The following is a 12,209-nucleotide window of genomic DNA, read 5'->3' as shown; positions in this document are numbered from 1 at the left end:
GTAGGCCCTTCTTCTAAGGAGCAACAACTCCCATATAAGATATCCTTACAGCTCAAACTGCTTATGATCGACTAGTAAGAACTGTGAGAATCTGTTGAAGCGTTCCTGTCATAGATTAACTAGAGCCGCAGTGATTTATTAAGTCCACCCGTAAGCTGTTGTTGTAGTCAGTGCCTGGAACAGTCTTTCCTGTAACGCTAAGTACATTCAATTTGCAGGATGTCATGAGCTACAATAAGCTAAACGTATTTCATTGGCACCTCGTCGATGACCAATCATTTCCATATGTCAGCAAAGCCTTTCCGAACCTCAGCAAGTTGGTAAGTAACTGCTCAATACAGTCTTGGGGCTTGGGATTAGATGGGTTTAAATCAACTGAACTGGCTTTCTGGTTCGTGCTCATGGAATATTATGCTACGCTGTGAACCCCCAGGTTACGCCGTCTCTGTCTGGCGGTTTTTTGCCTCATGATCTGGAACACAAAGTTTTTTTTGATGTTTCGTTATATTTTCTCTACCATACGACTTCACAATTTTTCTCTAAAATTCAATTTTGAACAGCTTCGCTTTTTTTTTGTTGAATTAGTTTAAAAACAAGTTTTATTAATAATAAGGTTGGCTAAAGTTGTAGTGAAACCGAGACAAAAGGTGCCAAGCTGGCTACAGGTAATACAAAAGGTGCCAAGCTGGCTACAGGTAATACAAAAGGTGCCAAGCTGGCTACAGGTAATACAAAAGGTGCCAAGCTGGCTACAGGTAATACAAAAGGTGCCAAGCTGGCTACAGGTAATACAAAAGGTGCCAAGCTGGCTACAGGTAATACAAAAGGTGCCAAGCTGGCTACAGGTAATACAAAAGGTGCCAAGCTGGCTACAGGTAATACAAAAGGTGCCAAAGCTGGCTACAGGTAATACAAAAGGTGCCAAGCTGGCTACAGGTAATACAAAAGGTGCCAAAGCTGGCTACAGGTAATACAAAAGGTGCCAAGCTGGCAGGTAATACAAAAGGTGCCAAAGCTGGCTACAGGTAATACAAAAGGTGCCAAAGCTGGCTACAGGTAATACAAAAGGTGCCAAGCTGGCAGGTAATACAAAAGGTGCCAAAGCTGGCTACAGGTAATACAAAAGGTGCCAAAGCTGGCTACAGGTAATACAAAATTAAAACGATGACAAAATTAAAGTTAGGTTTAGTAAAATACTAGAAGAATGCCCGGCGTTGCCTGGATAATGAAAAAACCTTTTCACAGAAGATTTATTTTTGTTTAACAAATAACAACAGCTATTCTAACATTCTAACTTTTAAAATTTTAAACTTCTTTTCTGGAGGAAAGTGTTTTATGATCAAATAAATTGGGAAAAAGAATAAACAAGCAACTGTAAAAGTGTTTAGATGTAACTGTGGAATAATTAGCTAAATAAAGTAAGAGTAAGAGCTAAATAAAGTCTGTTTTGCTATGAGCCCAGTGAAACATGATTTGGTAATGATATAAAGAATAAAAACTGAGAGAACAGAATAAAAAGCATGATTTGGTTGAATTAATAATAACAATTAGTGAATAGAAGTGTGTGTATAAAAAGGCCATTATACAGTAACTTTAGTGTATTTAGTGGTTATGATCTGCAATAAAATGTAACATTACAACGTACTATGTGAAATACGTACCATAGGGAGTTCTTACCTTCGAAACATAACACTGTATAACATAAACACTGAATTTAACTTAAAGGTTGACTTGCAACAAAATTCACATTACAGTTATTTGGTATCAAAAGATTTACCATGTCTTACTCTGTTGTGTGGTAATTGCAAAGTATGTGGAAATGTGATTACAAGCTCTTAAAAGCTCACAAACGAAAAACCGTCGTAGATTGGAATCAGTTTATTTCTCTGGTGTTGTCACTACATTTGGTTATTGTCTTGTCACGTGATGTTCTCATGTGAATTGAAAGGCCAATAAAAGGCTCACTATAAAACATATCGTAGCACTAGTTTATGACAAACACTTCGGGTTTTACCGAAGGCCCCGTATCAAATATAGATGCTCGCTACTTTACAGTTTTGTTTCGACTTGGTCTAATCGTCTAGTCATAATCTGATCATGTGACCCAATACTTCGCAAATATTATCTGCAGTACTTTTCGATTATCACAGGTGACCAACAGGCTCGTCATGATTATCAGACAAATGATATGTACTCCTTCGAGCTAAGGTTAAAAAATTATACGAATTTTTACGGTAAGTTATAGGATATCGCTGCTAAAAGTGACAGCATTACAATGACGATAAAATAGACGCGTAAGAACAATAGACATGGTTTTATTGAATGCGTGAAGTATATTTGTGAAAATATTTCGACGAATGAGGTTGCGTGAAAGTGTAAACAGAAGCCATCTTGTACAACTATGTCCCATTTGAGCCGTTTTGGAAAGAGGTTCTAATCTACAGCGGTTTTGTGATGGCGGCGATTAACCGTTCGTTTTTGAGCTTTTAGGAGCTTGTAATCACATTTCCACATATTTTGCACCTACAGCACAGCAGAGTAAGACATCGTGAATCTTTTGATACCAAATAACTGTAATGTGAATTTTGTTGCAAGTCAACATTTATATCAATTTAGCTTACTAAACACATACTTGAAGTTAAGTTTTAGTATGTATTTTACTGAACTAAACTTTAATTTTATCATCGTCTAACATTTTATCATCGTCTGAAATTGTATCACCCATTTGTTTCCGGTTTCATTTTCACTTATAACGAATAAGCATTGAGAGAATAAGCATTGAGAGAATAAGCATTGAGAGAATAAGCATTGTATCTCTTACTAAATGCACACTTGAAGATAAGTTTTAGTATATATTTTTAACTATTTTACTGAACTTCCACTTTGTATCACTAAAATTTTATTATTTTTCAGTTTCTGGCTTCGTTTTACTATGACTTTTAGCTGGCGTCATAAAACCTTTTGCTAACCTATTTTTCCAAAAAGGGCAAGTGATGCTGTTCTCAAAAATGTTCTGTTTAGTATGAGTTAAAATTAAGAGTTGAGAGAAGTTGTTAGACCACTGACCTTTTGTTTGAAGGGATCACAACTCCAACTTTGCTACTGTTTTTCAATAGAAAATGTAACAGTTTTTACATGAGAAATGCTGAACTGAGAGACATCGGTCATCGTGTCTCTTTCAGGCATTGTAAAGGTATTTTCGGCGAACAGCATTTCGGTGTCTTTGTCATTTCGACGTACGTAATAAGCACACCAACTGCCATATTTGAACTCGGGCGAAAATTTTGTTGAATTCGGATGGTGAAATAAGATTTGTATGGTGATGGGGAAAAATTATCATGTTCCACTTCGTAAGGTGAAAACAACGTGTATCAGAGTAATTGTGTTTTGAGAGTGCAGTGTACATGGATAGTTTCGGTTTTTAAATCAACCAGCGTGAATCATCTTAGCCAGTTATTTTAGCTTTGTCCGCCACCATTATTGTAACTTTTCTGGGGTATCTATGAAGCAGAAAATTGTTTGGCTGTCATCTACAGTGTTTATTTGTATCCTCTCTAGGGCGCATATTCTAGTGATCAAATATACACACCGACAGACATTCTCAATCTCATTGACTACGCTGCCGATAGAGCTATACGGGTAATACCAGAGTTTGACTCCCCAGGTAAGTGACTCGGCACTTGCGGAAAAGCCGCAAAAGATAACTGATAATGCTTGAACTTCGTGATTAAAATCCCCTCGATTATGCTAAAAAGCATATTGCATGGTTGCAAAAAATGAGTTTGGATATTATCATTTTTGAAAACAACTTTGATTTATCTAAATATGTAATACACTGCAATCATATGTTGATACTAAGCATTATTGACATGCAAATATATTGAAACTTGAGGCACAGCATATAACTTTCAACAGCTAAGCTATATTCTATGGGTAGAAGTGTTATTAAATATTAATTTTAAAGGTTTACTCGCAACAAAATTCACATTACAGTTATTTGGTAGGTGTAAAAATATGTGGAAATGGGATTACAAGCTCTTAAAAGCTACAAAACAAACAGTTCATCACAGCCATCACGAAAACGTCGTAGATTGGAATCGTCGTTTTTTGTAATACTTATATTTACGTGTTGCTTTTGTTACAGGTCACACAAGGTCATGGGGTCTTTTGTTACAGGTTACACATGGTCATGGGGTCTTTTGTTACAGGTCACACAAGGTCATGGGGTCTTGGCTATCCCGCTCTCCTCACCAACTGCAGTGCTGATTACCACCCATTTGGAGCTGTCAATCCCATAAGCAACTTTACCTATGAGTTTATGAACACGTTTTGGGCAGAGGTACATGACCTGTTTCCTGACAGCACGGTTCATGTGGGCGGAGACGAGATAAACTATAAATGCTGGTAAGAAACTGCTAGTTTTTTTATCTCCATTTTGTTAAACTGCAGGCCACGAGTTGAACTCTATTGCTAAACTACCAATTATTGTCTGCTAAACTGCACAAAAAACAATTTCCTGCATTTTTGTTAATACGATTGAGGTTCTTAGTGAATGCATCACTACTCCTTCAATATTGGGTATGTATAAGGCATGCTCTGCGGGCTGGTCAGAGGCTGCAGTGGATAATGTCTAAGAAAAACGCTATATCACTGACACACTCACTATGTTTCCAAGATGTGAATGATACGGATTAGGAGTTGTGTGTACATGGAGTGACCGCACGATAAGTGTTTTAATGGAGATTTGCATAGTGCGGATTAACGCAGATGCTTTATTCAATAGGATTATGATTCTATGCCAGTGGTTGTACCACCGCCTTCAGAACTGCTCAAATCGAAATGAGGACGATTTAAGCGTGGAAAGTATTTAAAACGGAATAGCTTGTGCAGTATTCTTTTACGCATCATCTGCAAATGTCGTTTCAATTTTATGCAAGCATGAAATATTCAGTAAAATGTGCGAGGAACCTAACCACACTTGATTATATATGTCTATGTATGTAAATCTCGAAGTTTGTCGTCGTCTATTAGGATGTGTGCCTGCTCAGTCTATGTCTATGTCTATTAGGATGTGTGCCTGCTCAGTCTATGTCTATGTCTATTAGGATGTGTGCCTGCTCAGTCTATAGCTATTAGGATGTGTGCCTGCTCAGTCTATGTCTATGTCTATTAGGATGTGTGCCTGCTCAGTCTATGTCTATGTCTATTAGGATGTGTGCCTGCTCAGTCTATTAGGATGTGTGCCTGCTCAGTCTATTAGGATGTGTGCCTGCTCAGCTATAGCTATTAGGATGTGTGCCTGCTCAGTCTATTAGGATGTGTGCCTGCTCAGTCTATTAGGATGTGTGCCTGCTCAGTCTATTAGGATGTGTGCCTGCTCAGCTATAGCTATTAGGATGTGTGCCTGCTCAGTCTATTAGGATGTGTGCCTGCTCAGCTATAGCTATTAGGATGTGTGCCTGCTCAGTCTATGTCTATGTCTATTAGGATGTGTGCCTGCTCAGTCTATTAGGATGTGTGCCTGCTCAGTCTATTAGGATGTGTGCCTGCTCAGTCTATTAGGATGTGTGCCTGCTCAGTCTATTAGGATGTGTGCCTGCTCAGTCTATTAGGATGTGTGCCTGCTCAGCTATAGCTATTAAAATCACACACGCTAAATGACGAATTAATTGAAACTCTATCAACTCTATGAAACACGATCATTTTTGTGTTTTCGTGAATTTCTATGTCCAGTTGTTCTTATGGTTCAATTACTAAATCCGGTAAAGGCCGATACTTTTCACTCAGACCATGGTATTATCTCGAGTAGGAATAGCCTCTACATTCTCTCTCTGCTCGGTCAGACAAAGTACCAGACAAAGACAGTCCGATATCTAATTTTTAAATTTGTACCAGTATCGTCGTATTCAATGTTTTGATAGATAGCTTGTGGACCAGTAACCTTTTTTATACACACAAACCTCTATGCATGAATTGCTATTATTAATTCAACATTTTCAGGATTTTTATTATGTTTTCTCAGTTTGTATTAATTGTATCATTACCAAATCATCTTTTATTGTAATTGTAACAAAACAGACTTAATTTAGCTATTACTTGCTAATTATTTCACATTTACAATTAAACAATTTTTATAGTTCTATTTTGTTTCATAATTTATTTGACATGTACAAAACGTTTTTTTTTCATGATTTGAAATTTACAGTTGTTTGACAAAGTTTGAAAACCATTACATTTGTTTTTATTTTCTCTGTTAATTTATTTCAATAACAAAATATTTCTCTCCTGATAGGTAGTTTTAAAGTTAGAATGGCGAATGTTATTTTATGTTAAGTACAATTAAATTTTCTGTCCAAAGACTTTTATTACCCGGGCAACGTCGGGTGGTACAGCTAGTATATGTATATTTCTCGAAGTTGGTCGTATGTATGTCGTTCCAGCTATAGCTATACCAGTCTATATGTCTATAGGATATTTTCGCCTTGTGATGCCAACACTGAAACGAATTAAAATCGTATAATTGTATACCAAATAATTTTTCATTGTGATCGTAGCAAAACACACTATATTTAGCCATTGCTTGCTAATGATTTTACATTTAAATACCTTTACAGTTTCTTCCCTAATTTATTTCAACAAAATTCTTCTATAATAATATGAATTTAAAAAGTTACAGTTGTTTTGAAAACGTTTGAAAACCTTTACAGTTGTTTTATTTTTTCTCTTGATCTATTTTAACTGCACAAGACACTTTTCTCATGATATGAAGTGTGAAAGTTAGAATGGTAACTCTTGTTATATGTTAAATAAAAATAATGCCGAGCATTCAGCTAATTATGCAGATTGCGTAAACTTGGAGATTAACCGCTTCATGGAAACATTGGGAGTGGGAAGTGGATTATTTGCCTGCTGGCAGCCAGTGCTACAGTGTTGGTCTGCGCTGCACTACATCAGTCTGTTGCTACAAGCTTTTACATCGTGGAATATTTTGACAGGCTACGATTGAAGAAGTTAAGAGAGTTTATGTTGGAGAAGAATATGACGTCGGAGCAGTATGACTACCTGACCCTCGACGGGGACAAGCTTCAGGGTTATTATCTCAAACAGTGAGTCGCTTTTCTCTTAAACATGCTCTTTCAGTAAGCCTCTAGCCAAGGTCGTCACTGCACTACTGTTGGTAACTACAGTGTACCTCCATGTTGTATGGTTGCAGCCTCCTGGAGGTCATGCCAAGAGATCGTAAGAAGATAGCCTGGGAAGAAGCTTTTAGTGCTGCACAGATGTGGAATGTGGTGAGTGATTCTGAGGCTTACACTCAAGGGCAGACCTTTTTCTGAAGTTCTAGTACAGTGGTCTGCAACCCCGGCTCTCGAGTCGCATGCGGCTCTTTCATCCCCTCGCTACGGCTCTCTCTGAGTTTGGATTTTTTTCCTTTTCCCCATATGCCAAGTAATTCATAAAAATATAGAAGTTTTATCACTAGATTTTGTAATATAATTTAAAATGTAATCATGGTGGTAAGTCAAACATGGTCGTTTGTTATGCGTCATTATTGATGTTATATTATTATTAGTACCCTATCACATGATCTAACATGTCACATTGCTTTAACTTTACCATAAAGGTACAGAAAATGTACTACCGGCTTCGCGTGAAGTACCAGATCTCTACGAGATACCTTCTGTTATTATGTCAACGAACTGGATTAAACAACTAGACATTTAGTAAGGCTGGCCAGCCACTTAGGTCCGCAATACCGTCAATGACACTACTGACAAACAACAACACTAACAAACAACAACACTAATACAGATCGTACATCTCATAACAATTTATGAATTAGTAATAGTAAAACCGCCAAAATTATTTTATTGTTCTTTGCAAAAGTGTAATTTTGTTTTTCAAACAGTTAAATCATTATACATGCCACACCTTTTCGTTTTATGTTGTAAGCATGGTATAAAAGCATTAAAAGCTAAACAAAAACGTTACATGCAGTATTTATTTATTTTTTAATTTAAAATATCAAAGGGGTTTTGTGGCTCCCACTGCGTTCTTTTCTGTGGAAAACGGGTCCAAACAGCTCTCTGAGTGAAAAAGGTTGCCGACCTCTGACCTCTGTTCTAGTAGATTGTCAATGTCAGTTTTAGCAGTCACACTTTTTAGAGTTTCAAAAAATATGTCTTTTGTTACTGAAAGTTCTATAAACACACTTTAAGAATAATCCATTTAATGAAATGGTTTTTCAGTGTTCAAATGTTTCAGTCTGAAGGAAAGTTTAGAATTGTAATGAAACAAATAACTATGGCTATATTGTTATCATTTTATAATTCAGGCTATATTGCTATTTCATTGAAACACGCGTCTACCTTTGAGATAAAGTTAAAAAGTGTTATTCTCTTTGCTGTCTACTCATTATTGTGGTCTGTTTTCTTTATAATACTTCATATATGGTCTAAAATTGCTGAAAATACTGGATCTTATACCGTTCTCCGATTTTGTGATATAGAAAACACTATAATTCTTCATTATTTTTTATGCCAAAATGATAAAAAAAATTTAACTGAATTTGTATTATTTTATGTGGTTTACGATTTTTAGCACTCACTTTTTGGGTGTGTTTGAATTGCCTCAAGTATTTAGTATTTTGAGTAGTTTTATGCTAACTATTGCTGTTCCGCACATAGCCAAGGCTCTTCCCAAGTTTTATTGTATAGCTCATTTATTCGTGATGACGAGAGGTCTCTCAGTTGGTTGTACGCTGTTTGCAGTCGATGGATGAACTGATAATCAATGTGTGGAAAGGAGGGGACTATGAGTGGCAGTATACAATGGAGAATGTTATTAGGCATGGATACAAAGCTGTTCTCTCCGCGCCTTGGTATCTCAACTATATATCCTACGGAAAAGACTGGACTAAATACTATGAACAGGACCCCCATTCCTTTCTCACTTACTCATTAGGTTTGTAGGCTAGAACAATCGAGTGAACAACAACGACCGATATTATTAAAATACGATCGGTGTTCATTGCTATTCTATACAGTCAAAAGTTTATATTACAACCGTTTAGTTTTGAAACTTGAACAGGTAGATCGTCTATTTAAAATTTCCAATTTTTATAGAGAGTGTCTTGTATGACTGCAAAGAAATTTCTTGATGATATTATTATTATGGTAAACAGGTAATTTTATATATACAAGTTAGCACATTCTTTCGGGGAAAAATGTGTTAGTAAAATTTGAATTCCAAACAAATGAGGGCCACAGTCACACATAAACTTACTATATCATACCATCTGAGACCCTATCTCTAGCTAATGGTTAATGGCAACCATATCCTCCTTCAGCTGTCCTACAGTGTTTATTACTAGTCGCACCCAATCAGTTTGTTCACTGTTTTTTTGGTCTGACGCAGTGTTGCTATGACTGCAACATTCTCTCAGCTCCTGACTAGCAGACTCTTGGAGAAGAGAACAATTTTAATTAGTAAACAGTTTGTTTTCCAGGAGCTTAAGTTTGAAAAGCTGTCTTCCCTTTTTAATTACAATTTCTAGGCATGTGTTGATTTCATTCAAGCTGGGACCTACTTCAGTGACTGCTTTTAAACCTTTCTTTTTTGGAGACAAGAAGCAACAGGCCTATATCTGACATGTTGTTGCTTGTTCACAGGTGCAGATACCTACAAGGACTATGTCTTGGGTGGGCAGGTCTGCGTTTGGGCGGAGTATATAGATGAGACAAACCTCGAGGCGACGCTCTGGTAAAGCTCTATTTCATCACAATTACAATAGTCTAATCTAGTCTTTTGGTTTTAGTCAGCTTGCTAGACAGGATTATTCTATGCATAATTTTTAAAATTTGGCTAATTGTCCACATATAGTTAGAAACTACCTCATGCTTCGCAATTACTTTTATACATTCTCCTTAATACAGGCCAAGGGCGAGTTCTCCAGCCGAGAAATTCTGGAGTTCAGCTGCAATGAATGACTGGAGAAAAGCTGAGACCAGGTTTGAAAACCATCGCTGCCGCATGACAAGGTACGGTACTTCTTTGTTCCTGTGATTGTCACGAATATGAATGCTGTCAGGTTTATTGTTAGTAGATAAGCAGACACGAATGTGTGAATGTAGTATAACTAGGACACGAGATGGAAGTAAAATGAAAACAGGCGTCCGTCTACAATGTAAAAACATGGAACGACAACTCCTCGCAAAACTAACAGTTCTTTGAGCTTACCTTTTTAATTTTTTTTACATTTCGAGTTTGCTGCATTTTCCTGCCTTAAGAATCTCTTTCCTACGAGTCGTTATTCTTTTGAAGAGGAAGTTAGAGGTGAGTTTACATTGCGTCAAAAAAGGTTGTACGTAATTCAAGTGTATGAGTTTTAATTGATCATTCTGAAACCAGTGTAGCTGTACAAACCAACTGCTGAGAGAAATTTAAGTATTTGTTGATATACTTTTGTTGTTTAATGTTAGATATTCACAGCAACCATAATTCTGTTCCGGGGTTATTTTTATTCAAAATCATAATAGCCATCAGTTTGTTTTGATTAAAATTAAAATCACTTTGGATTAAATCATATTAGTAGAAAGATGTGAATGGCTATGGCAGTAATAAAGGCAGTAGTAAATATCAATAAAATAAAATTCATAGAGCGCTCCTAGCAGTTCGAATCATAAAAAGTTAGTGTGCTTTTTGAAGGAGGTTTAGCAGTCGCAAAGTCTAAACATTTTGTGAAAATCATGAGGCAAACAATTCTATTTTTATTAGGAGTTGTGTTCTGGTGAAACAATTTCAACTACTTGTTCCGCAAGAGCGAATAAGCAGGTCAATGACAAAACTGGAAGATCTTCATCACAATCATAAAGCTGACTGCATACTAGCCTAACTAAAACAAGAACCAAGGCTATGACCATCCTTTGTTACCACATGCGTTTCTTCTGATCAGCTTTTTTGTAGAATTTCGTTGGAGTTTGCCTGATATTTGTCATGACAACAAATATTATGTTATCAGTGATTTACTTGTCGGTGCGCAGTTCTTGCCTTCAACCTATAAATTTTGGAGCGCCTTTTAGATTAAATTAAAAGATTAGATTAAAAGGTGCTCTTTATTAAAACCAGGCTATAGTGAAATTTAATGTAAATGCACTTAACTCAAAAGCTTTTTGTTTATTTTCTCTTGACTTTTTTGTAGGCGTGGAGTGCGTGCGCAGCCCAACTCAGGTCCTGGGTCCTGCAAGGGCCGCATGCAGATCAAGCCACCTTACGAGGCGAATACTAATTTCTAGCATCAGCAGAAGCATTATACGCTAGTCATGGTTTACCAAGCTCTTTCGCTCCAAGCTTCACCTCTATTGTTATAACTCATCACTGAATCAGGAACATCCATTAGAATGTATATACCACTTGCAGTACCAACTTGTTAGACTCGTCGGTGGTTTATCTCGATTCATCGTTTACCTTGACACAGGACATCCACCTCATTCTTGTACAGCTCTTTCCTCATTCAACGAATCAGGCCTGAGATATCCAGTGCAGTCACTAGTTATTTGTTTCTTGATTGCAAGCTTCGTTTTTCCTTCTCTTAATACTATCTTAAGAGCTGTTTACCTATTACTTTATCGTATTCAGTTGTATGTTCCAATCAGTATCCCAGCTTAGCACAATCATTCCCATATGTACTTCATTATCTATTTTTTTAGTAATGGTTTTTTAGCAACACGAAACTGGCTGGAATATTTTGTTTGTGAAGCATAATTTTGGTTTTTGTGTTGCAATGTGTAATTTATTTTCGTTTTCTTCTACTACATTTGTGATAATTTTTTGAGCCACTTCCTGTTTCCCTTTAAGGTCATGCAAAGGGTTACTTGTGTTGCTACTGCTGTGTTCATTCAATATCTGTGTGGTTTACTCTAGACCAGCCAGTTATGAAATTATAATATTGCTCACTCAACATTTAGGTCATCCCTTTCTACATCTGCTACTTACTTCGACAAACTATAAATGCCCATGAATGGTCAATATGTATAACAGATTCGCTCAGAAAAGTTTCCTTGCTTAGTCGAAGGCGAGAGTTTAGTCGGAGAGCGAGTATTGTCCACTTTGATTTTTGATCGATTAAAATCTAGTTGAATAACAAAACAAACGAAGACTTACCTAGGTAGACTTTCCTAGGTAAAAAGGAACTTCCTAGAAAAACAACT

General features: G+C 36.7%; 1 protein-coding gene across 10 annotated transcripts in view; it reads left to right on the top strand.

The window, feature by feature from the left end:
- The window catches only part of LOC137386829 (beta-hexosaminidase subunit beta-like), a 48,647-nt gene extending 36,726 nt beyond the window's left edge, over window positions 1-11,921 (top strand). For all 10 annotated transcript variants that reach the window (XM_068072990.1, XM_068072988.1, XM_068072987.1 and 7 more), the window contains 9 exons: window positions 219-320; window positions 3,559-3,664; window positions 4,209-4,404; window positions 6,996-7,106; window positions 7,214-7,292; window positions 8,772-8,964; window positions 9,672-9,762; window positions 9,936-10,040; window positions 11,201-11,921. In XM_068072990.1, coding sequence (XP_067929091.1) covers window positions 219-320; window positions 3,559-3,664; window positions 4,209-4,404; window positions 6,996-7,106; window positions 7,214-7,292; window positions 8,772-8,964; window positions 9,672-9,762; window positions 9,936-10,040; window positions 11,201-11,294 — 1,077 coding nt within the window. In that variant the 3' untranslated portion in view covers window positions 11,295-11,921. The remainder of the gene's footprint in view (window positions 1-218; window positions 321-3,558; window positions 3,665-4,208; window positions 4,405-6,995; window positions 7,107-7,213; window positions 7,293-8,771; window positions 8,965-9,671; window positions 9,763-9,935; window positions 10,041-11,200) is intronic.
- The last annotated feature ends 288 nt before the right edge of the window (window positions 11,922-12,209 follow it).

The sequence above is a fragment of the Watersipora subatra genome, chromosome 2 (assembly GCF_963576615.1).
Source record: "Watersipora subatra chromosome 2, tzWatSuba1.1, whole genome shotgun sequence".
NCBI classification, from domain to species: domain Eukaryota; kingdom Metazoa; phylum Bryozoa; class Gymnolaemata; order Cheilostomatida; family Watersiporidae; genus Watersipora; species Watersipora subatra.
Note: the sequence above shows the minus strand (reverse complement) of the source record. Positions and strands in the feature narration are given on the sequence as shown.